The 27198-nt window shown below is 34.5% G+C and overlaps 1 protein-coding gene across 1 annotated transcript; it reads left to right on the top strand.

Annotated features, from left to right (window-relative positions):
* The first annotated feature begins 5952 nt into the window (after window positions 1–5952).
* LOC132561795 (uncharacterized) lies at window positions 5953–25623 on the top strand. The gene is made up of 8 exons (XM_060226494.1): window positions 5953–6155; window positions 12613–12702; window positions 13569–13610; window positions 17175–17315; window positions 17712–18545; window positions 21708–21791; window positions 23252–24055; window positions 25553–25623. The coding sequence occupies exons 3-8, from the start codon at window positions 13601–13603 to the stop codon at window positions 25621–25623; spliced, it is 1944 nt and encodes a 647-aa protein (XP_060082477.1). The 5' UTR covers window positions 5953–6155; window positions 12613–12702; window positions 13569–13600.
* The last annotated feature ends 1575 nt before the right edge of the window (window positions 25624–27198 follow it).

The following is a 27198-nucleotide window of genomic DNA, read 5'->3' as shown; positions in this document are numbered from 1 at the left end:
TATGAGATTATATGTAGAACTTAGGAATATGGAAATATTTGTTTCCCTTCATTCAGATGTATTTTCATTTGTATATTTGCCTACATGATCTTGCTATTGACGAAATTTATGTCTTGTAAACTCTAGCACAGGATTCACATAAAGGGCCATAACTCCTCAGCTATCGGGAAAGAGTGTTGTATAACTAAAGATATAGGGATGTCTCTTACATCCATACCACTTGTACTTATTTCTAAGGGTAGAAACACCCCATGTATTTGATTTTGGAACAATCCTAACACCGTAAATTGATCACTGAAATAGTATTGGAGCATAATATCAGTCATGCGAGGTACATGTATTTAATTTTGTATGGACTTGTTAAGCCTTTTAACAATAAAAAACAATCATATGGTTGAGTATTTATTTTTGTCTGATTATTATCAAAGAAAGTGTGATTGTTGTACAACGAGTTTAAGAAGCTGTTGTATATACATATGTAATTAACTTCATTGAATTTTAAGTTTGTGTATTTTGTGACGTTTGTTTAAAATTGTCACATTTTAGCAAACACCAGATAAGTACATTGTTAAAAATAAAATAAAGTCAAGGTTGTTTCTCTGTTTTTGTGTTTTATTTACTGAACAAAGTCATTGAATGACATTTCAGTCATATGGTATTCTGGAACAGATGGCATAGTATGAAAGGTTTCAAAAACTTATTTTTTTCTGTTTGAACCCTGCTCAGTAGGTTTAAGTCTATCTGCACTCCACTTCAGTATTAACAGGGAGATAGACATCTTAGATTGTATCACATTGATCTACTTACTCAATTTAATGTGCTAGATGTTATCAATGTGTATATCTACAGACGTAACTAGTGTGCTGCTTGTGTACTATGATCACTCACCCACCGGGGGACTGTGTACACAATATACACAACACAGGGACTCGGAGAATTGACCTCCAGAGAACTACAATATATTCAACATCGGGATTTTAGAGCTAATATTTACAAAAAACACCCGATAAAGGGACTAGAGAGCTAGTCTTTACACAGTATTACCTAACACATAGACTAGAGAGCTAGTCTTTACACATAGACTAGAGAGCTAGTCTTTACACAGTATTACCTAACACATAGACTAGAGAGCTAGTCTTTACACAGTATTACCTAACACATAGACTAGAGAGCTAATCTTTTCACAATATATCCGACACAGGGACTAGAGAGCTAATCTTTACACAGTATTACCTAACACATAGACTAGAGAGCTAATCTTCACAGTATTACCCAACACATAGACTAGAGAGCTAATCTTTACACAGTATTACCTAACACATAGACTAGAGAGCTAATCTTTATACAATATATCCGACACAGGGACTAGAGAGCTAATCTTTATACAATATATCCGACACAGGGACTAGAGAGCTAATCTTTACACAATATACCCGACACAGGGACTAGAGAGCTAATCTTTACACAATATACCTGACCCTGTGACTAGAGAGTTAATCTTTACACAATATACACGACACAAAGACTTCAGAGTTAACCTCAAGACAACCACACATTTATCACGATGTACCATATATATAGCCTACAAAGAGACTACAGCGTTCCCTTTTCTTCAACAGACGCAATCATATCGGGATATTAAATATTCAATGTTCTTCAAACGAACCTTTTCATTATTTATAAAAAGAATTGTTTAAAATGGTCTTAAAATATCGCATGAATCTATGCAAAATAAATGGAAATAAGATAAACCACACCTTTAGACGTCTAGATTATCACAAATTGTTTCACGACGTAACACATTCCGGCTCACATGTCCCTGTGTGCGTGCGCGCGCGCGCACACACACACACACACACACAAACACACACACACACACACACACCACCACCACCACCACCACCACACACACACACACGCACACACACACACTTATGTACGTACCATGTTCTTGTATATGAAATGGATGTTAATGAATGCTAGTAATCGGTAATTACACAAGTAGTAAATACATACATACCAATGCCTAATTGGTGTATTCTTGTCATTTAGAGTGATTTCGTAATAGCTGACGGACAAGATAAAGAAATTCTTTATGTTCAGTATTATCACGGGTTTTACATAGTAATCTACAATGTGGGTGTATTTCGTAACTTGTAAAGATATTAGTAGTGACATATCCTATTAACTAGTTTTGAATTGAACATTAAAAAAAATCTTATAAATACAGTAATTTAGGTCATCAGATTTTATACACGAGGTGAATTGGTGGTTATGTTAGAAAATATCTTTGAAGCTGTAATACTGAGTAAATACTTTAACCTAAAATTCTAAAACGTCTTGATCGTTTGATCGTATTACTCTGCAAATTTAGATAGGTAGGGGAGATTCATGAATTCTGGTCGGTTGTATTTTTATTTTTATATTTGTAATAAAATACTTTGATGATTTATTCTCGTTGCGAAAGAAATTCACAGAAATTTAAGATAAATGGTTTTAAAGTAATTGCTATATCTTCACCATATGTGATAATTACGATAGAAATGAAACGTCATCATTTAATTAAAATTCAATGAGTGAAATTAACAGTATGTGTGTTGTACGTGTGAACCTATGTATATCACCACTCAGGGTCATTCTTACGATAAGGACCATCGCTAGGTCACCATACTTATTTTTCGATGTGGTGAAATCATTGCTAATCAATCAATTATTTGTAACGGGCATGGACCGACCCTCCTATTGTACCTTGTACTTTTACTGTTACACGTCATACCATATACTGTATAACTGCTGATTTTCGTGGGAATGATAGATATTTCCGCTTTTATAAGCGAAATCGTGAAATTTTGATGTGTGAAATAATATCATTGGGGGTAAAACTAGCACTTTAATATCCAGAAGTGTCATTTACTCTTCAGAGCTCAGTATTGTAATACATACGTATTCTCTGGAGCTGTTGGGAATATGCGGATTTTCATGTCATTGAGATTCTGAATTAGTTTGTGGGTAATATGTGCTTTGTCGTCCTGTCTCCTAATGATACGTGTATTCAAAAGTATCTTTTTAAATTTATCAGGTACTGTATTACGTTGATATTTCACGGAAAAACTGTTCAAGATTTCTCCTTGTAACATATGTATGGTACTGATCTTTATGTAGAGTAGATGAGCTCCGAATATGGCTAAATATACAGCTGATATTTACGTGAATTTCCTTTTGTTCTGGACCTTGAAAAAGTTCATATTAATTTGAAGAAAACTTTTATTTATAATTAAATGCAACTATTGAGCAAACACAATTTACAAGTGTTGTGTGAAATTGGTAATATGAAACAGCCGATATCTCACTCGCCTTGCACTTTATAGAGAATACTTTCTATAACCAGATTCTCAATGTATGTCCTAAACGATGACGTAATCAAACGATGGTAAACGACATTATTATTGAGTTTGGGTTTGAATAGATAAAATGATAATTAAACTCTGTCCTTAAGAGTTGACCTACTTGAAAATTATTTGAGTGTTGAATTACGTTTTCTTTCATTTACAATCAATATCTTACTATCAATATAGAATATTTGGTATGGAATACATGATGATAAATGTACACAATAGTGTGAAATCTACGAGCACTTCTATTGTCTTTAGGACTCTCAATTATACTATAATTGTGGTGATCGACACCTTAGTAAATCCCCAATGTTTGACATGCAAGCAACAATCTCAATAATAATGACCTGAATTACCGGTTCACTATTTACATACGGGCTATTTATTTGAACCCCGGATGTTTTAATGATTGAACGACATCAGTCTGAATACTAATTGATCAAATATGCTGATTGATCTTTGCTCAGTGACAAACATAAACATTATAAATGATAAACACAGGAATGAGAGTAATCGTAATATTTTGGTCTAATTTAAGACGTTCTATCGGATAAGCAATTGTGCGTGTCAGCGATTTTAATTGGTAGTAGAATTTTATATGGAACTTGGGTTCAAAATTTGTGATCGTGTGTGACGTTAACCTGCATGTCACCTTAGGCTGGTTAAACGCGTCTACAAACGTGAACACCTACCGTAAGAGTCCATTTCACTTTCTAGATTTTCAAATATTTGACATTATGCAGCAAATACTAAAAATACCCCGAATGCAAATTGTGTAGTTGATACGACCATGGAAAAGTAGATACAACGGCATGAACACTTTTGCGTTGCGAATTATTCAGTACCAGGTGAAACAAATAGCTAGAGTCAAACCAATCATTTCTTCGGCATTCATATTCTGAATCAATAATGAAGTACAGGTGAGATGTATTTTTCTTTAAAAGGGTCCCGCATCGAAGTGTGCCCTACCTACTCAGGTTGTCTGACTGTCTGTCCATTTTTGTTTCAGCACAATATTAACAAACGGGTCCCGAGGTCAAATGTCAAGATCATGGTAGCTATGAATAGAAATAGGTTTTTGTAAAATATCTTCAGTTCTCTTTGGATAACTACACTCGGAATTTCTCCATTGCTTCTTTACAGGAAGTGTTATAGTTCTCAGCTACTTTTCGTGCTACACTATCAAAAGGTCAAGGCTACTGTTACTATAAATAGAAACGAGAATGTAAAGCAAACATAGATACCCGGATGTTACTGGTAAATCTTCACTTACCTGTGACATAATGACGCATTATTAGTTAAAATCAAATGAGGAGAAGTCGCGCGGCTACAGGTTAAGGTCACCTGGTCAAAGATGGAGGTAAATTTTTTGTGTCTATAAACAAAAAAAAAGCACCTCATTATCAGTGTTATACGCTGGATAAGAGTCTGACACAATATGGGACCCTTCCTGACATGTGTCAGTATTCTAGCTCAAGATGATCAATTTGAATGACCTTTATTCTTTCTTCCAGTTATAGATCGTTCGAACAAGCTACATGGAACTACTGAACATGTACATGTAGCAGACCCCTTATCCTTACAGGTATATATGATCTACATAGAAAGTATTTGAACATTTAGATAAGATATGATGCAGATCGGAGCTTTAGAATGATACATCTCCAGGTACTACATACATGTAGATATCACGGCATTAGCTACCCATCAGTCTAACGAGACAATAGACAGACAACCAAGCTATAAAGTTATCAATAATATGATATGCTTTCATCGTACAGGTTTGAAAATATTTCATGACAGAACCTCACCCCCACCCCCTTCCCCTCCAAAAAATATATATACGCAATTTAATATTTGTGTAATAGATATATATAATATTTCAATATTTCATATCATTATGATATAAATAATATCAATTTACATAAATCAATGAAATTTCGTTTGCATTGTATATATAATGTATAATGTATATATAATACATATCATTATTATTTTCATGACCATCTCTCTGTGACATAAATGTATAATTTACAAGGTGAGCTCTGCAATATAAGACAAGCAGGTGAATTATCTAAGTAAAGCATGATTATAAGTGGCTTCATCTTCTTGGTTGTTATTTGCTGTCCAAAGATTTGTTCGCTTTCAAACAACTATGGTCATGAAAACCGATTAAAACATTAGAAAATGGCTAAAAGGCAAGTTTGTATATATAAGGTTTTTTAAGTCCACTGCAATGTACATGCAACGTCTACATCAAGTTTTAGATGCATTACATACAGTGAGATTAATAGATGTGTATATATGTATACAACAAAGATGTTTCCTTAACTAGAGACGTAAAACTTCGTTAACTGTAAAAACCCAAACACGGGGGTAAACTCGACCATCAGAACAGCTACGCCACCACCGTCGTCTGGTGATTGCGCGGGAAGCTATGCATGCTATGCGGCGACGTTCGGAAAACTCTAGCTGATGATTTCTTGATGACGTCATCAATCTTAACGGTTTGGTCGACTTCAGCAACGGAAAGGCTTTACCGTGAAGTAAATGACATTCTCTATGACAAGTTTTCAGCTACATCCGGTTATATAAGGCAGTTTGACGTCCAAAGAGTACAGTTAACTGATGTATCCCAGCAAAACCTTTATGCAAAAGTTAAGAGTTATGCTACAGGTGCGCGCTTGTACTTTGACAGTTGAAGATTGATAATTTGCCTGAAGCTGTATAACGTTAACGGAGAACGCTTGCTACCTAAATAACGTAAGTATGTTTTGTTTTATAAATTCCTCAACATCCTTTATACTATAAAAAAAATGTTTATAACACAATAAGACCAGTATAGATTTATGAACATCTGGCTTTTTATTGCTGTTTAAAACAATAAATCAACTTCTAGATATATCATACACAGGTAAAATACCTTCCTAAAGATTGCCAACTTAATTCAGTTAAACGAGGATAAAGTTCTGTGAATTCATAACCATTTGATATGACAATATATACATTTTAAAATATATGAATGAGTTTAATGCGCAGTTTTTGAAAATAAAGAATGTTTTAAGCTGATATTAATCATAGTAGTGTCGTATGTTTTCATCAGTGCAATTCAGAGCCAGGAGCAAAATAATTAGAAACAAGCCACTTTATGTTACGAAATATGAATAATTAAGAGCTAAAAGCTACGCGTTTATACACATACCAACATGTCTCTTCATCATAATAATTATATACATATATGGTATCACGTGATGTAACCCTACTTAGTTGGTAGCTTTAAATGTCAATTAGACGAACCCGCTTGTTCACGAATGCAAATTGTAAGTGCTTCTGGCTTCTTGCGCAATCTGCTAATTAAGCTTTTCGGGAAGTCTGTGTTGACACACGTTCGGTGACTATGAAGGCCTTACAATGTGTTTGCTTATTTTCTTTCTTTCAACGTCTCTCTGTGGTTCTGGACATGCAGGAAAGATATTTGCATAATCTGTCAGACGAGAGGTTTTTCCAGTAGCGTCATCGTTTACTTTGTTTTTTCTTAATATGATATACATAAATGACAATGGTATTATACACACATGAATCAGCACCGTATTATCATGCCCAAAGAATGATAAAGAACAGGAAGTGTTTCAGTCCTCACTCATGGTCACTGTATGACAAGGTGCTTCACTTGTGTGTCTTCTGTACTTTTCTTCGAGGTTGCAAGTGGTAGATACTGCTTCCAAAGGTTTGTAGTAACATGCATGCAAAGTTTTGATTTTATTGTTCTTCAGAAATAACCCAAAGTATGTAAATCATTAAATTATAGTGCAAGGTTACAAATTTCGATCTTTATCATCACTGACGAGCCCTGGAAGGACGAAGCAGATGTGTGATGTAACATCACTGACGAGACCTGGAAGGACGAAACAGGCGTATGATGCAGGCTACTTAATTGTTTGGCACTACTACACGTGTATTGAATTCTTATTTTCATTAGAAGGTGTCATTCACTTGTGTGTGTTTTCTACAATTTATCCATTATATCATCCTTTTTTTGGGTAATACAAGAGACATATGATATAATGGACTATTATAACAATACAATAGAACTGAAATCCATTGATAAAGCTAGCAGTGTCTAGTGGTCTGATCCAGCCCATTGAGTACACCAGCCACTGAAATCAAATTTGTAACTCCATTTTAATGTTTTGAGTGAAAGTAATCAGTGTTCATGACGTTAAAAACGCGACGTCTTAATGAAAAATGCAGAATGTTGTCACATCCTTGCAGGTCCCCGATTGAGAAAAGAATATGCATGCTGGTACATCGTACACGTTGTCAGCGACAGCTAATTTTACAACACCTGCAAAAGCAGGGATTTGCTTTATTTTCATTCGGTTAGAGATAAGGAGGGAACCAAAATAAATTCCCAGACCCTGATTTCAATATAACTTTTCTTTCTAAGGTTCATATGCGTTTTTCCCTAGTTTCACATATGACAAAATAACACGTCTAACTATTGTTCTGATCGTTTGCCTAAACCTGTTTAGTGATCGAGCTAAACTGATGTCTATTGGTAACGCTTTGACTGTTATCTGTCACCTGATCACCTTTATATGGGTGGTGGTGATTTCTTACCTGTAGCATCTGCAGTTAACGAAGACATATACAGTAATTCGACTTCAGTTCGTATACTTATTATGTACTTGAATATGATTTGAAATTATTTTAGGACTTGTGGTTCATAAGACACGACAGTAAATCGTGACAAATAGATGCCGATTTTGAATTACTTATTCAAAATATTTTTGTATTTCCTTTGGTTCTGATGTATTCTATATATATATATATTGTATTTTCTTATCAACTTCGGCTCCACATTTCTCCTAGTGCAGAATTTTTTTTATGCAGCTGTATTAATGTTTGAAGTTTAGTTTTAAATACATATGCAACACTCATTTTACCTAGTAGGAGAGTCGTATACACAGAAGATAGAGACAAATACCTTATATTACACAGAGATACAACCTACGGGCTGGGTGTTGTATACTTTATCTGAACTTAAGTACAAAAGAGTTACCAACACTACCTGACCACACACAACGGTTACCTATCCCCAGCTGTTCATAGACTGGACAGCTTGATGAGTTTCACCAAAGCTTACATATAGAAAACATATGTAATCAGAGTCTTTAAAATGTTAAAAATAACATTTATATCTATTTCAGGCAGTTTTCATTAGAAATTTCCATAATTATCATTTTGAATATATAAATTGACCATACTTTTAATGAGCGGGGTCTGATTTTTTTTAGCCTAAAATGAATTATCGGGAAATGTTTGATAACACTTTCCTGTTTTTTGAAATGTAAAATGCAATTACAAACATCTTTCAAATGTAACACTGGAATGCTTTTAAACATACACTTAGGGCGACATTTAATTATCGCTGATTTGTAGGTCAAAAACACTATCAACGTTAATGTTCAAATGCAATTTATAAGCTATAATATCTATCTTAGTTGTCTTTGCTACGCTGATCTCTGCTTGTCACTTTATTAACCTTACCTGTCATAGGTTATCTCTGGGCTTTACTTAACTGACTTTTTATGTTCTAATTTATTGAGTTCCCTCAGGGATAATCACCTGTTGGTATTCAAGGAGAATGTAAAGTTTCAGTCACGTGACAATTTCCTTCACTCATTTTAGGCAATCGCGGCATGTTTATGGAAATTTTAATTTTTTTGTTGAAATTATTTAAATATCGGTTACTTGTTTCTGTGTCACGATTATAATATTAGATTCAGAAAAAAACTGATGATTGATTGCGTCGCATAATTCTAAATAAAAAAAAAAGACAAACATTACACGGAAAGGCAATATCATGTCTGGTGAAATTAGGACAAAATAAAAAAAAAGTAAACAAAGCAAATAAATTGATATTGAATTACAAGTGATGACAACAGTGACGAAAATTATTATCTATTCACTGTGGGTGGGTTTTTATGTTTGTTATTTTGTTTTTGTTTTGTTTTTAATAGACCTTTCTGTAGCTTTTCTTGAAGACTTCCATTCGTGTTTAAATTTCAAGACGCGATATCATAGAAAGGGTATACATTTTTGTTTGGGTTATATATTAACTTTTAAGTAGTATATTATTATTGCACACAGTAGTGCGATATTAGCCAGTTTCGGCGATGTGTCTTTATGTGTTAGTGAGAATTTGTTAGATATAAATCTATCATTTTCTATACTTTTGCATGGTTGATATCAGATGTATATTTATGGTATGGAGACTGGTTTACATTGATTTCATAGTTATATGTCAGTCGTAACAGCTGTCAACACTCCTATGTTAAAACAACTATTACGTCTAAATAGACTTTTATTATATCTAGGCTAACCAACTGAATGACAAAAATGACAAATTCTGTCGTGTTAATACGAACACGTTGCGTGCTTAAATTGAATATTTTAAGTCAACATATCATTTTCATCATGGTTATTGATAGCTCAAACTGGGCCAATTTCAGTCTTTGTTCTTTTGGAATAACGATGAAAACCAGTAGTAGTCAAGCAAGGGTTTGTATTTTGGTATATTTTAAAATAAATCAATAGATATGTAAGTGTTTAGAAGTAGAATATTTATAATATCATATACTGACCCACCCTTGCCAGTTTACCCTACGGGTAGATATAAATATGACTGACCTGAATATGCTGGTTGACGAATATATTACGGCATGAAGCTAGACCAGTTTTGGTTTTTACCGACAGGGGACGACATTTTGACAGCATATATATATATAAATATTTCAATGTTTTTGTTTTCTGTTTTTCTTTTGTAAATGAAATTGAATTTGAAAGGTTTTGGTGCGTTCAGTGCGTTCGCTTCTTCAAACGTTGATGATGGCACAATAAGACATGCTCAGAAACATGAAATATTATTTTTAATACATCCTTCTCGAATTTCCAATGTTGTCGGCTTTGTCTAATAGGTTGATACCAATATTCTGTTACAAATTCTGTGCAGGAACAACAAAGAAATGATATTCATGACCAAATGTAGATACACCAGACAATAAGAAATGTGAATAAACCCTGTTATCTTTTTATGATTCTTGGGAATCGTGATTAGCTGTTGAATGGCAAAATGATGAGTTTGAACCAAGAATAATGGCCAGAAAGATATTGGAGATTGTAACGAAGGGATTTTAATATAATTGTCTTTTCGAATGTCTGTCGTAATTTGGCATGACGTTTTCAGGCACATTATTGTCTGTTGAAGATTTGCAGATGCCTCATGTTAAAGGGTTTCGAGATAGCGTGTTTCTAACTATCCCTTCAGGCTGGAACGTTGTGAATAATAAAACACAATACCTATCTTTGGATTTAATCAGACAGTATCCCTAGGGCTGACCGTATCAGTTTTTTCATGACGTCACAATTGTGTACAATATATGAAGAATTTATTGGTATAGCCATAATGCCAGTTTCTATAGTTGACAGAGAACCGCCATTAAAGTAATGCATCGATGCATTTTTGTCTCAAAGAGAAAATTTTGACCTGATTTTATATAAATGAGTCATATATATTGTCTGTATTGTTCATCTGGGGGTAACATGTCTAGAATTGGATTTTAGCATTAATGCCCAAATTGTTTGCAAATAATGGGGTTTCTCATTCATAGATATGTGTATCTATATTCCCACGGTATAAATTTTAAACCACAACTATCTCGTGTGTACAGTAATTGTGTAGGGCGTTTGTGTGATTCAGCATCGTTTGTGTTGCGCTCTGTTGGTTCAAGTGAAAAACAAATACAGTGAATTGCATGTTTCATATAATGTGCTTAGCGAAAGCCACAAACTTGAAATACTTGTTGTATGATTGTAAGTATGATCCCTCAACCGCTACTTGAGTCTTAGTAATACGAAATTATTAAAAAAAAAATCGCATGTGGAGCTTCCATGCATATATTCGCAATTATTGTAAACAACACGGAGATTCTGAAGGGACCCAATTACACTCGGAGACCTCTACTAGTTCACACATCGGTAATGCATACTCACTACAAACAACACTTTAAGATGTTTAACTGAATCGACAATTGACCGGTCGAATGTGTCAGTCTGTTTATCACGCGAGGGAGATTTAATATCGAATTGTGACTTAAAATGCCACTATATCGCGGGTGCAGATGTTAGCTTACGGGTTAAGAGTACGCTGGATTGCTTTAGTCTATGTGCCAATATAAAATTTTACAGCACAGTCGAGGGAGGAAAAGATAAATTGATTTAACGTGTACCCTAGATTCTCATCGTACATTGTGCTTTAATAAGCTTTTCTTGAGATACCAAACTTACCAGGTAAAACTTTTATTGAATTTGTCCTAATTTCAAGAATCTCCATGTAAGTCTTTCTATTGAAATTAAGCTTTGATTGTAAGTGTGTTGACATGTTGATATTTTCTTTGTTGTTCAATCCTGTATGACGTTTGTTGTTTACTAGGTTCATCCTTGTTGGAATATAACTTATTGTAAGGTGATATTGTGATATTACTGCATACTTTTTGTGCTTCGCCTCTGTAAACCGCACAAGGTCGCTGGTTCAGGATGACTGGTGGGTGTTCACGTACACAATATCACTGAATCTGTGTATTGATTAACCAGTTACGAGTGGGTGACTTTTAACTTGCTGTTTTTACCAATGAAGACTGTTTCTCAATAGGTTGTGATTGGTGAAGTATAATAGAACACTTTCGGCTCCTATCGTCAGGCAATCATTTTCTTATTGTTATTTTCTGCGCTTTATTGCAAACTCAATTGGAGGTGGATTGGGCATTGCTGATATATACATACGCATCAGCCAGGTAGACTGCACGTTAGCACGTATATATAGCGTGTATCGATTTGTTGATATTTACTTATTTATGTGGCGAAGTGTCCCCCCAGGCTCAGCCTATCGTCAATAGAGTGTGGCCAGGCGTAACGCTACAGATGACCGACTTTGCGACAACTCGTCCCCATCAATCACTCCTCTGTCCATCGCTCCTCATCACACCTACCTTTCACGTTAACGCGAAAAGGTCACACGACAGCTTGTGATGGGAGTGCTGAAGATTTCTGTTCTACCGAAATGATCGTTTTTAGGACTGAGTGTAGCAGTATATTTATTTAACATTTATCCTTTGGATTGGCGAGTCTGTAAATGTTTAAAATCTTGTTTCCTATACAGAATGACCAGCCGTGAGGACTGTAATACGGATTAATTAATAAGAGATAGTGGATTCTAGACAACAGGAACACTGACATCACCATCAGACAGGTAGGTACCGCCATAGATAAACATCTTCCAGTGTAAGATAATTAACATAATTTATTCCGTTTTTTTCCAGAGTTCGTGTAAACAGTAATTCTGACTGTCTGAAAATTTTAAGATGGCAATTTTGAAATGCGTAACTCGATTCGTATATATTTGACAGCAACAAAATATGACGGAAAATAAGGAAAAGAAATGGCTAAAATAGAACTTCAAATATTGGTTTTATCAGGTAAACCTGAGTACCAGCTATTGACCTTACAACATTTAGAAATCCATCCGGCTAGGCATTGATAAGCACTTTGGGTAGAGATACACCTGTTCTCACGGATACACAAGGTTCCTCTCATTAAATGTATAATTATTCACGTCCTTACAGTCTAGCTTCCTCCTTATATACAACAATTATAACATGACCTGTAGCACGCTATTACATCACCTCTGGGACCATTGGTTATTCCTTGAAGACCGAAGTAATTAGTACACTATGTAACAATATCACCATCATACTGTTCTGGCAGTAGCTATACAGTCATATAACAAGGTGTCTAGAAACTAGTCGTAATTGATATTGTAGAAAGTGAATTTTTTCATTAATCTACATGTAGAGTAATGTATGGCCTTTACCTAGGTAAGTTAATTCGACATTTGTTACTAACTACAACTCATAAACATGAACAATTACCATATTGTTACATTTTTAATTATGGTTTAGAGATTTGACTTACTTAGGTCACACAAACCCTAGCCCACGCACTGTGGTTGTGCATTCGTTAATACACACATGTGATAATTTGTTTTATGACTGCACATATTGTACACGCTATTCAGCTTTTCTCACGTTAAGCATTACTCATGGATTTCTATTACAGGACATAACTGTGAAGTAGGACGATCCCACATTATGGGGAACGGTAAGTATATACACATCTACAATTATTTACCTCGTATGATATTAATTATTTAACAGTCTTCATTATGATTCAGAAGACAGAGATAGAATGACAAGACAAAAGATCCTTTTACATATATTCCTTTTGGTTCTTAAGGGTGATAATTTAGTTGGAAGATTTTTTTTTTGTTCTGTTTACACGAAGGTAGAGATCGTTCATGAAAAGCTGGTTTCAGAACTGAAGATCAAGGTCGCCATGACGAAAGATATTACGTCTCTAAATTTTTTTAGTGGTTCACAGGTAACATATGTAGGAGTACGAATTTTGTGGTATGACGTAAGCAGAAAGCTTGACTTTTATAAAGATACGATATTTGAGGTGTTTGTGACCTTGTAGTGGGTGTGACCTTTGTGTTTGATTTGACCTTTTTAATGAACTTTGCGTTTGGTTCGACATTTGTATTTGATATTATAATTGTCGAGGTTTAACATGTGATGATATGATCTCGGTAATGGATATGGTTTTTGTAGTGGATATGATCTTTGTAGTGGATGTGAGTTTTGTAGAGGATGTGAGTTTTGAAGCGGATATGAGATTTGTAGTGGATGTGAGGTTTGTAGAGGATGTGAGTTTTGAAGCGGATGTGAGTTTTGAAGTGGATGTGAGTTTTGTAGTGGATGTGAGTTTTGTAGTGGTTGTAGTGGATGTGAGTTTTGAAGTGGATGTGAGTTTTGTAGTGGATATGAGTTTTGAAGTGGATGTGAGTTTTGTAGTGGATATGAGTTTTGTAGCGGATGTGAGATTTGTGGTGGATATGAGTTTTGTAGTGGATGTGATCTTAGTGGTGGATATGGAATTTTTAGTGGATATGGTTTATGTAGTGGATGGGATCTTAGTGATGGATGGGATCTTTGTATTGGAATTTTGTAATGGATGGGATCTTTTTGGTAGGCATTACCTTTGTAGTGGTATGAACTTTGTAGAAGATATGACCTACATGTATATTGCGGATATGAACGTATGGAGTCTAACAGAGTGTTGCACATGTTTCGTATTGCACGATGTACATGATCTTAACAGACTTTCAAAACCTCAAAAATATTTATTCTCTTCATTGTTCAGGGAATTCTCTCTTAAATCTTCATATCTTTATTTAAATGACAAGAAAATGCACGGTTAACACATTGCGACAAGACAATAACGCTTATTTACTATTTCCTTCCTGATAAACATTACTGTTATGTTGAATTCTTTGTTTATATACACTTAAAACTAACTGCATGTCTTGATATTCGTTTACAAAAAAAAGTCATTGAATCTCGTTACATGTCGAGTCGTGATTTATATACAGTGAGACTTCGTAATATCCGAAAGGCTTTGTGCACATAAACTCTAATTGATAGGTACCAACCAAATCTCAGTATATGTCCTCATTTTGATATTGTTGCACATCATGATATTATCTTGAAAACGCTTCTCACCATGCCATTCCTTGTTATCGCGTTGTGGTATAGACTACGAGGATCGTACAAGACACATAATTCAATAGTATTTTTCAATATAAATTTAGCGTTAGATATCTTAATGCCAACAGATGAATTGGAGAGTACATCATACGCCGAAAGTTCCAACTGTCGACGTTAGCGCGGAGTGATACTCTTTCACCTTTAAATTTGCAGTTGTTGGATACACTTTATACATGTATACGATATCAAAACATCTTCTATAGCTTTCAACAAGTCATAAACTAGTGTTTTACAATCGATATATATATATATGTATTTATATTGGACAGATTGAATTCCCTGTCTAATTCAATTGGGAATAAAATATTGACGTTTGTTTTGTCACGAGACGATCTCTTTGTAGATAGTGATAAGGTACAGTCTGTGTCTACTTTATATACCCCAGTCTTGTATTGGCTTGTATTTGTTTTCGACCACTACTGCAGTATACAGACCTCGATATCTGATCATAGGACGAACGTACCAGACCGTTTGTGGTACTGGCCATTAGAGACTTCAATGAAGGTTTATATCCATGCCAGTAATTCTATTAGACATCCTTTGATTCCGTTGGCCGTTGGCAAGTTTTCTCGCGACGGTCCGATGCAACACGCACATTAACACATACATTAAACTATTAAACTGACTCACTAGTATAAATAACTTGTCAATTAAGACATAGAGAACACTGGAGAGTTTGTCTCTGTCCCCACAATTCTTCTAGCTCCTATAGTCTCCGACACGGTCTGTAGGTAGCTCCTTTAAGGCTTGGGGCTACGATGGTAAGTAAGTACTTATAACACCTCTGGAGAGCATGTATGTATATACATATGTGTGTCCAAATATTTTCAACCTTAACCGGACAATTGCAAGCTTTACTATCCCAAAGACAACTGAATGTGAAGTTTCCAATTAAACATTGCCGAAAATCTGTCAACTCTATCAAAACTGTCCTATGATTAGGAATGTAAATTAAGTAATTACAAGCGGATATAACTGCAAATTAAGTAAAAATTATTTTTGAAAGGGATATTATCTTTTTAAAGTATTATTTGTCTATTCTGTTAAGCTAACAAATCTTATAATGTTTCAGCTGTGGTGTTGATCACCCTGTGTTTATCACAGTTTCGAGTCATTAAACATAAATATACAAATATCCGATAAAATGACGGATTTGTTTATTCAAGTCATCGATAGCAGGATCAGACATAGACCAGAAATTATCACAACCTAGATTCTAACGGCCCTTAGAGGGAAATAGTGTATATGGTTGTAGAATAGATCCGTTCATGGACAATATTGAAGATTCTGTCCCTCTTCAGTCTTCCATATTTGAAAGCATATACCAACATATAAATATAATCATAATCCAAACTCAAATTCAATTGAATTAGGACAAAATATGAACGAAAGAAAGACTGACATAATGACTCTTGGAAAAATTAAAACAGTGTGTACAATAGCTAACAGGTAAACTAACGAGCATCAAACATGTCCAGCTTCAAATCGCACTATGACGACCGCAAAACTTCCCGAAAATTTTCACCATCCTGCATCTCTTGAAACCCTAAGTTATGAGCTCGGCTATCAGTTGAACACCTCTTGTATGGACATCTTGATATTTTGAACAAGTTCTTGAATATTGAATTGAGTTACACGATTAGTATGAGTCAATATGTTTAAACAAGGTTCAAAATACCATCACAATTACTATCGGCATGTCATTCCTCCACTGAAGCATTAGCATCACTCCGCTGTGTGCTACCATCGCTCATGTTGATGAACTGTTTCATATAATTCTGGGTTGCTCCGCTTTCTAATCAGTAAAACTGTTCACAATTTGAGCCCATGAACCGTGAAGAGCAATAGATTTAACGTGTGATATCATCTTGATAAGTAAATCAAATGTCCTTTCACCAATTGTTTCACAACTTGAACATGTCCATTGACAGGCACAGAATCCCAAATTAATAAAAACTACTTCGAACGAATCCGTGACTGTTGTGACGTAATGATCTAAACCTGAAATATATGAGCCGTATTTTGTTTACTGTCATTAATTCCGTACCTATTATTCAAGAACCCTCCAAGCGATCGTCGACGAAGACAGGGAATCATGATTCATATTCTAGCAACGGCCATCATGGAGACAGATTATCACATGACGAATCAACAGAACTCTCCGGTATCCATGGTGTCAATGAAAATTTAGGAAAGATAGGTATGAATTGTTTTTAGTCTAAATTGCATCCTTTACATATTACGTACTTGATTTGATGATAAGTAGAAGTTACAAACAATATCTTGACTGTGAGAAATTTTGCATTCTTGTTCAAAAGTATGATAAAAGAGTTTCATTTTCTAAACGATATTTTCAACAGAAACCAATCAAAATTTTCCCCGCTGTTAAGATGTTTAATGGATTCCCATTTGGATAATGGTGGTAAAGAGAGTCTCTTTAAAACGTTATCACAAGATCAGCAATTTGCGTCGTTGGAAGTATATCAATAACTGTATTACATTCCATTATTGTACTTCAGTGTTTTATGTCAGATTATGTATGCATAGACCGCGGTCAGGTGAGCATAAACGTAACGCCATCCTTTTTGTTCTGTAGATATTCTACAATCAGACACCGAACAAAGACCTGCTGCTGTTAAAACGTTATTAGAAGTAGCCAATGGACTACACGTGACGGACAATGTCAGTAGTATCACTGCTAACGAAGGTGTGGATAAAATGGTACTAAATCTACAGGATAATGAAGTGTCTAGTACTGCACTAAAAGAGGTTAAAGAATCGTTGACAAATAGTCAAACAGACACAAATACGAACCCTTGTGGGGATGTAGTCGAGGAAACAGATACACCGCCATCAACTCCGCGGAAAGAAACATCAACAACGCCAGGGAAGGACGACAGTGGTGTTGAGAGTTCTAGTGACATCGTACAAGTCAGTAGATCTGATGGCGGATCAAAAGATTCCGGCACTAAATCAAAGGCGAATAAAAAATCGAAGAAATCTGAAGATAAAAGGAAAGCAAATAAATCAACAGAACATGATTTTGACGAGTCAATCGAAGTTGAAGTGATATCTGTAAAAAAGGACAAGAAAAAGAAACCTAAGAAAAAGATTTCCAAACAAAATAGTACAGTGAGTGATGTCGGCATGACGTCAACCGTGTCGATGTCGTCGGGTCTCAACGTGAGTAGTATCAGCTCCGACACTGGACGTGGGACTCTCGAGCGTTCTGTCAGCTCCGTGGAACCAGGTTTTGGCGTCGTGAATTCCATCGACAACAAGACATCTCGGCGACCTCTCAGTAAGTCTTTGAGTGACAATGAGCAACAAAAGGAGAAGAAGAAGAAAAAGAAAATGGACAAGAAAAAATCGAATCTAGTTACACCTATGCCAGTGCCTGTAGAGAACACCAATAAAGAAAAACGAAGAAGTAAGTATGACACTAATGGCATTTAACATTTCTCATATCATAATACCAGTAAAACAAATATCAGATATCGAAAAAGAAAAATACAAATTTATTTAATTTTTGAGTAAGTATAACTCCCCGTCAAAATTTGACATTTCTTTTCTGTATTTTGTTTTTACTCAATCACCTAAATCACCTCTTAAATTTCAAAATTTCGGCCTTTAGCATCACTGACGAGTCCTTGAAGAAAGAAAACACCTGTTTGGTGCAGTAAAAATTCATATGATGCATTAAATGGTGCTTTTCACTTTTGTGTTTTGTGTGTACATTTTTTACCTACAAAAAAACGATACACACTTTATAGTACTACCTTATACAAAATGTCAGCTTAGTCACGTTTTATCTTATACAAAATGTCAAATTTGTTACGTTTTATCTTATACAAAATGTCAGCTAGTTACGTTTTATCTTATACAAAATGTCAACTAGTTACGTTTTATCTTATACAAAATGTCAGCTTTGTTACGTTTTATCTTATACAAAATGTCAGCTTTGTTACGTTTTATCTTATACAAAATGTCAGCTTTGTTACGTTTTATCTTATACAAAATGTCAGCTTAGTCACGTTTTATCTTATACAAAATGTCAGCTAGTTACGTTTTATCTTATACCAAATGTCAGCTTAGTTACGTTTTATCTTATACAAAATGTCAGCTAGTTACGTTTTATCTTATACAAAATGTCAACTAGTTACGTTTTATCTTATACCAAATGTCAGGTTAGTTACGTTTTATCTTTTACGACATGTCAGCTTAGTTACGTTTTATCTTAAACAAACTGTCAGCTTAATTAGATTCTATCTTGAACAAACTGTAGCAATATGCACTTTAATACATTTGTAGAGGTGGTAACGTACTATTTCATATGAATTTATATACAAGACATTTTATGTAATGCTAGAGTGACAGATAATACAATTTTTTAAAGTCAGTTACGTATACGATATATTAAAAGATGTCTCATGAATTAGATACAGTCTTTAACTTATTGAAATGATTACATTCATATTAAAAACGTGTATCTGTACGAGCCTCATTCAAATTACGTTTTATCGTTGAATAAACAAACCGTAGTGTTGCACTATTGGTGTGCAATTTAAAGTTTCAAGAACTGAAAAAAAAAATTATATGATTTGTCTCGTAGAAGGATTCAAATAGATGAAGATGAAACTACCAATTTGTAAACACAGCTAAAACAACTGTTGTATAAATGATAGATTATACACGCGCCATCACCATAATACACCAGCTTAAAACAGAAATACATAAATCTAAAAATCTCAAATTTCACCTTAGTCAGCCTTTTTATGTGACTCAAGGCATGTAACACTTGCAAAATTATATAAAACCTTATCTAAAGATTAAAAACACATTTTAGATTACATGTAATAACATTTTAGATTTACGAAAATGATAGTTGTGTACGAGAGGGAGACAACTCTTATTTACTTGTAGCTTTTTGGTTGTAAACATGTCAGTTAAGCTATTTTCCGCAGCATTTAAATCGTCAAAATGTCACTAGGAATCATAATATAAACAATGCCTAGTCGAACATTACCATTCGGCGAAGGTCACTAGGAAGACGAGAGCATATGTATAGTGAGTTTACAGATCAGATCAACCAGATCAGATCAATCGGATCAATATTCGGTTTCCAAAGTCTCATTAATGAAAAAATAGGAGATTTGTTCAGTTTGATTGAAACACGTTTTACTGGCACAAGGTATCGCAGTAACTATATTCAGGTTGTACACGTACCATATGTAGCTCCGTGTTTTGAGCCTCTTTCAACCTGAAAACATAAACGATCATGGTAAATATTCTACAGGCTTTGAATACTGTAGAATAATTTTGCCTTCTTTCTGTATTACATCATTGTGCAAGTTGTTTTAAATCAATGCACTTGCGAATTCAGCAAAACAATACTACAAAACTATCACTTCTGTAGATAGTTATATGGCACAGTCTATACCTAATTTATATACCCGAGTCTTGTGTTGGCTTGTATTTGTTTTCGACTACTATTGTAGTAAACATACCATTATGCTGCTTTTTAAAATGATGAACACGCTCTTGATCTGATTTATAGAAGGCTGTATCCTATGTATTTATATCAACAGAATGCTGTATCCTATGTATTTTCATCAACAGAAGGTTGTACTCAATGTGTTCTTATTTATAGAAGGCGATACCCAAGTTGTTCCTATCAACAGAAGCTGTACCCAGTGTGATCTTATTTATAGAAGGCTGTTTCCATTGTGTTTTTATTAACAGAAGGCTGTACCCAATGTGATCTTATTTATAGAAGACTGTACCCAATAACATTACTTCAAGATACTCCTGTTAAGCAGTCTATCAAATTTTATAAAGTCCGTTCCAAGGTAGCGCTTTTGTGTTTTGAATTTTGCGTCAGCTACCACTAGATGTATTTCTTTGTGTCAGCAAGTATTTGATGAACTGGGACGCACCGCTTTATATAAGGTATAAGATACCAGTACGGTACGTCAAGCAGGATTGTTATATCCGAGTAGAGCATTCTATGTGTTACAAAAGAGGTGTGAATTATATCTCTGATAAGTTTGCAACTTTAAACGATCTTTAAAGCCCTATCTTTCTTGGATGTACAATTGAGTGTATATTTAGACATGTCTTTCAAGAAATACATGATAAATTGGCGCATGTGTCGACATTTCATAAATAATCAAGTCTTCGGTAAGGCAATATACATGACTTACCAACTGTGGTTCATCCATAGTAAAACTTCAAAATCATTACATATTATCTATTGGACAAATGGTAGGTAACTAAAGTTTTGAATATATATACGAAATGTGTATATATACACAAAATGCAAAACAAATGTGACTAGGTTATTCGAGCTTCTCCAGAACCCATGTTAAAGAATAAATGACGTAAATAATACAGATTTTGACCTGAGGTAAAGAACTGATATGTGTTCATTTGTAAATTAACAATCTGAAAAATCTTAATGAATATTGTATACCTGTCCGTCAATAATCATATATAGAACAGAAAAACACTGAGACTTTCTATATCTTGGGCCATAGTAGAAGCTGCTACTTTAATTGAATGTCTGTTCAATTTAGCCATGTTGATGTTTCAGGTATTTTTGAGGAAGATTTTACCATTGAACTTGGCCTTGCAGAGGAAAATTTAGATGTTGTCTCTCTTTCATCTCTGTCTTCCGGTGAGTCTTTGTGCTCTCCACCTCCAGTACAGACGGCGGCTTGATCGCCCATGGATACGGGATATTGTTGATGGTGCTGGCTTTTGTTGTTGACTAATCCTTCCTGCCTGGCATGTTGCCGTGGACATGACGTATCGTCTGTTGCTTTAGAAAACACGTGTGAGCAATGGTACTCACGTGTCTATTGTCGGGCGAACATCTGAAGAGTTGTTCTGGGAGAAAACGGTTGTAGCTATATGTTGACTAACCCTTGTGTTGTGAAGTGTCGTCATCCTCACCGGGATACAAGTTATATCCGCCATTTTGTGGTTATGGACTAATTCTTTGCACATCAGTCACCAGTCCACGGACACAGTGAACATACTGATGTACAATACTAACAAATGTGCACAAATATTGTGAAAATGTGTCAATGTATGTTACAATTCGCACTTGTTAAAAATGATTCAAAAGTCCATACAACTGTATTGTTTATGCTTTAGAGTGAAGGAAATGCAACTGCATGTCTTTTATTATATGTATAGTAAATGTATTGAAACGTGTCTTGCCATAAGTGTTAACTGCCATAAGATGACACTTGTTTTTGTCACAAATTTTGATTAAGAATTTGTTCAAATACATAATTTTATTGAAAGGATCCATCTAAATAGCTAGTGAATGGTCCTTGTTATTAAACGTTATGCTTAATATTTGGTAAAGTTCTCTCAATGGAATTTTGTATCAATAGTATTTTGTTTTATCCACATATTTATGATTTAAACTTGGTTATAATTAATAATTTATTGAATGTTACATTATGTGTAGATAGAGTGGAAATAAAATTCAACATCCAAGATGTCTCCGATTCAAGTTGATACGTACTAGATAATCTTCTTGTGAAATGTAAACCCATAGTCGTGCACCCGCTAACCTCCATTTCGTGAACTACATTCTTTTCATTCTCACAAAGAAATGTGTTAAACAACTTCGAGCTACGAAGGTTGAATATTATATCCATTGAAGATCTGAAAAGTGTGACAAACAAAAGAAATGTAATAATGAATTTTATTCAGCAGAAGATTTCTACCGGCTACTTAACTTCGAATTTCCCCTCGTCAAACATTATCGCTTTTGTGACAAAATTGACAAGCTTTGTTCCGATTACGTTTATATCTTGTCAGAGTGTCAGTATTACTATATTTAATTTGTACTTCAATACACATAGGAAATCAGGTATTCTTTTACTAATTCTAAAAAACATATATATCAACAGGTAGAAGGTAAATTAATACGAGGCAGCATACAATGTACATGCCGGGGATTATACTACCATAATGAAGAAGAAAAAATGCTCTCGTATCATAAGTTAGTTAATCTGTGGAACAGATTATGAGTGTCCAATCAGAAAAAAGGAGATATAGCATTATCTAGAGTATCATGTTTTAGAAATATTTTAATTCGTGAAGCATCTTATGTAACAGTTGATGGAAAGGTTGAGTGCGAAAATGGTCACAACAAGCGGAAGCAAGGGATGTCAGATCAACAGAATGACTACGAGGATTCATCATCTCGGAGAGTGTCGGAGTACAACGTGACTTTACGAGATTCGTCGACAGAAGAATGTGAGAAAGATGACAGTGTATGTAATGAAGTCATGTATGAAAGGAAAATCACTGTCATCACTCATGAACCGGTTTCTTCAGAAACGAACCTAATCGAGACAAAGGAAGAAAACAATAACCTAGAGGCTGAAACGAAACCAGAAAAGGAAATCACTGAAATCGACCTAAACACAGACGCTTTACATCAAATCAGCATCAATTATAACAGTGAGAATGAGGAAGGTGACGAAACAGTCAGTGATAGTTTTGACAATTATTCGTTAGTTGATCAGATCGTTGCACAGGTATCACGAGAATATGACTGCAACCCACATGAAATACTCACAAAAAGAAACAGAAATGGCTTACGCCGCATCGGCCATTCTCAGTCCATGTCTCCTACAGATGGTGGAAAGCTACATCGTCCTGTACGGCGACAGTGCTCAGAAGACGTCACAAGAACCAGACTCTCCAATCCCTGCCGAGAATATGGATCTGAAAGTGATTTTCACGACCAGCCCCGACGTGTGATACTAACTAGACCACTGTCTTTTGACCGCCCGTCATCTTCATCCCCGTCTTCCACATCGATACCATCTAAAAAGAGGCAGAATTCATTTTCTGAAATGTTCAAAAAATCTACAACTGCATTAACTCATCACAGAAGAAAATCAGAAAACAAAGGTAAATTTATTGACATACCACAGGTGTATATATGCATTAATTTAACGCGTGGCAGTAAACGGCCATATTGTTACGCAACAATGACTTAGTTTTAATGCAAGCCAAATACAAGTATTTCATAATACTACTCAATTATATCTATAATATTTCAAACAGACAAATGTAAGTAGAGAATGGCAAAGACATATGTTTGAGTCTAAAGAACAGCAGATAAATACTGACTATTCGATGACAAATTTCAAATTAAATTGTAAATGAGGAGTAAGAAACGTGTGTATGATACGATGAATTGCTAATTCGCCAAAGGTGTTTTATAAACAACAGGTTGTAGATTTGTTATATAGGGGATAGGTTAATTAGATTTTATCTTCGTTGCTACGACGGAGCATGAAACAAATTGTTCCATTTAAACCTACTGGTAATGAATATTCTGACATTTGAAAAAAAATGTTTGTGCAAGTTCCTTAACACTGGCCATGACTGGAGCAAAGTGTAAATATAAATACTTGATGTCAGTATACGACGCCAGAACGTAAGAAATATGACCTTCTTGAAACCGGTCAAACGATTTTAAGCTTTGACCTGTAAGAAGTCCTCACAATTCGTGAGATGTGTAAGATCACATGAAATCTCATACAAAATTCCGTGATATGCTTAATTAGATTTCGACGATGGACATTTATTATTGGTAAAACATTTCAGTTGTTCCGCCGTGATCTCACCTTTCCAATACGCGTCTTTTGTACGGAAACGTTTAAATGTCCCGTCTATTGGCTTGATTTATTGATATCAGATTTTGTCGGAATACACACATTGAACGGATGTGTGGACGGGTAGTCGCTAAAATCGGATAAAAGAAATCGTGATTAGTAAGCAGTGGTTTATATATACAGCTTAATATATTTATGTCTTAAAGGGGCATCCCATAGCTAAAACTATTTTTGTTTATAACTCAAAATGGGGCATCCCGTCGCTGAAACTATTTTAGTTTATAAAAATAAAACTTAAAATTTTAATTTTAATAGTTATTAAATAAAAAATAATTTTAAATTCTCAATTTAGTACGAAGAATAAAATTTTCCTGAACATAGAGACAATATTTAAACATAATAGTGTGTTTTTCTGATCATTTTCATGCTAATATTATCACAGATAATCAACATGGTCCTCTTTTAGGTATAGATTTAGCGAAGGATATTTCTGTCGTTCATACGAAGGTGTGTCATTTCAAAGAATCATCAAACGTTTACATGGAAGGTATACTGAAATAGAAAGAAACACAAAGGACATTGTTGAAAAATACATTATATATTGCATTCGTAATTTTAAATACCTTTCGGTATCGCACGTGATAATTTCATGTATTGTATGTAAAACGATCTAACATAAAACAATATTGGTGCCAATCTGTACAACTCATTATGTCTTTGATTACTTTACACATGCCAATCAATTTGTATTCTTTTGTGTGTCACTGATGTTTTGAACTTTTTTTAGGTGAACCATTGAAAGAACAGAATGTCGGAAAAACCGGAGACGACCAGACAGCAACGATTGTTTATATGTAAAAATGGAAATATGCTTTGTTTATCACCTACGTCGTGAAAAAAAATGAACAAATTTATAACCTTTATGACATATTACTCTTCAGTTAACATTTGCAGTAACTATCAATGAACAGCATGAACATATTTCTTTCATACACCTATAAGTATCCCGGTATGAAGACTGTGCAGTGTAGATCATTTACATTCAATACATCCGGTAGACAGGAAGTCGATCTCCGCCATATTTGTCTGTTAACTTCAGGGTCGCTTATCTTCTTCTTGGTGGTTAATAAAGCGTTTTAATTATGTAAATGGCTGAAGGCCAATGAATGTTTACGTTGGGTGGCTCTTTTTATCGACAAAATTAATCTCAAACTAATTTCCTGTATTTCTATTTAGCTTGATGATTCTAAATACGAAATACAGTTTTTCTTATTGTTTTACGGATCGAGTCGTAAGTTTGGTGCTAGCTTATAAACTAAGTACGAGAGTGGAGAGCAGACTTAATCATATCTTTTTTTAATTATATTACAAATATAAGTGCAATGTAAATGGAATAGTGTATTTGGATTAAATTTCTGTAATAAATGAAGTTATTATTCTTTCAAGATAATTCTTTATATATATGTTTAAAACATTAACATAGAAAATAAAATCTGAAAATATAACTGCATTTAACCTACTTCAAATACAACATCGATCATTCTTTTGCTTTATTGATCATTGTAAACCCTAAGTATCAACAAAGTTAAAAAATTGTCCCGCTCAGAAGAGCTCTTTTAACATGACATGAATCCGGTCGAAGTGTTTTCATCTAAACATTAACAGAGGAATGCATTACATGCCAATGTCCTTAGATGTTATGTTATAAAGACATCGATCTTTAAAGTATCAACAGTTTACATTCATGAAATAGTACAATCGTTTATACATATATGTAACAACTAATTGGTCAACCAACCCTTCCTTTAATTACCGTCAGATATAGAACGTTGATAAAAGTGGAAACATTTATTCATGGCGCACTGAAAGCAAGCACAACAGTGGGCATGAAATACGAATTTAAGATAACAATGCTTGATAATTTAGGATTCTCATGGTTATGACGGCGCTATTTTTTCCCAATCCGCATCAATTTGTATGCACGATATTGATCACTTAGAAGGCCTATTTTCCTACAATGTTGTACTTTGTAAGGATAATGTTGTAAAAGTAAATTAACAAGACATAATTAGAAGTAATGAATGTCTAAATAATTGATATCAGCCCGGGATCCAGCCGCAGTAAAAAAATATTGTTTGTTGCCAATTACATATTTCCATAACCTCATTCCTGGAAATGTCACATTCTTTGATTAATCCATTTTTACGAGATATACGTATAGCAAGATATGTTTTCAAACCAATCACTTAGGCATATGATATTGATTGGTTCGATTCCCCCCCCTTCCCGTTTCAATGTTCAAGGTATTACTGATACATTTTTGGAGAACATTAGAACAACAGTTATCGATGGATACAGATTAACGTCTTGTGTCCAGAGCAGATATGAACATCAAAGAGTTTGTGATATTCCATAAATAATGTGACGCTTTTA

Source organism: Ylistrum balloti, unplaced genomic scaffold (assembly GCF_031769215.1).
Source record: "Ylistrum balloti isolate Yb309-2 unplaced genomic scaffold, AGI_CSIRO_Ybal_v1 Utg371278, whole genome shotgun sequence".
NCBI lineage: Eukaryota > Metazoa > Mollusca > Bivalvia > Pectinida > Pectinidae > Ylistrum > Ylistrum balloti.
This window is presented reverse-complemented; position numbering and strand designations above follow the sequence as displayed.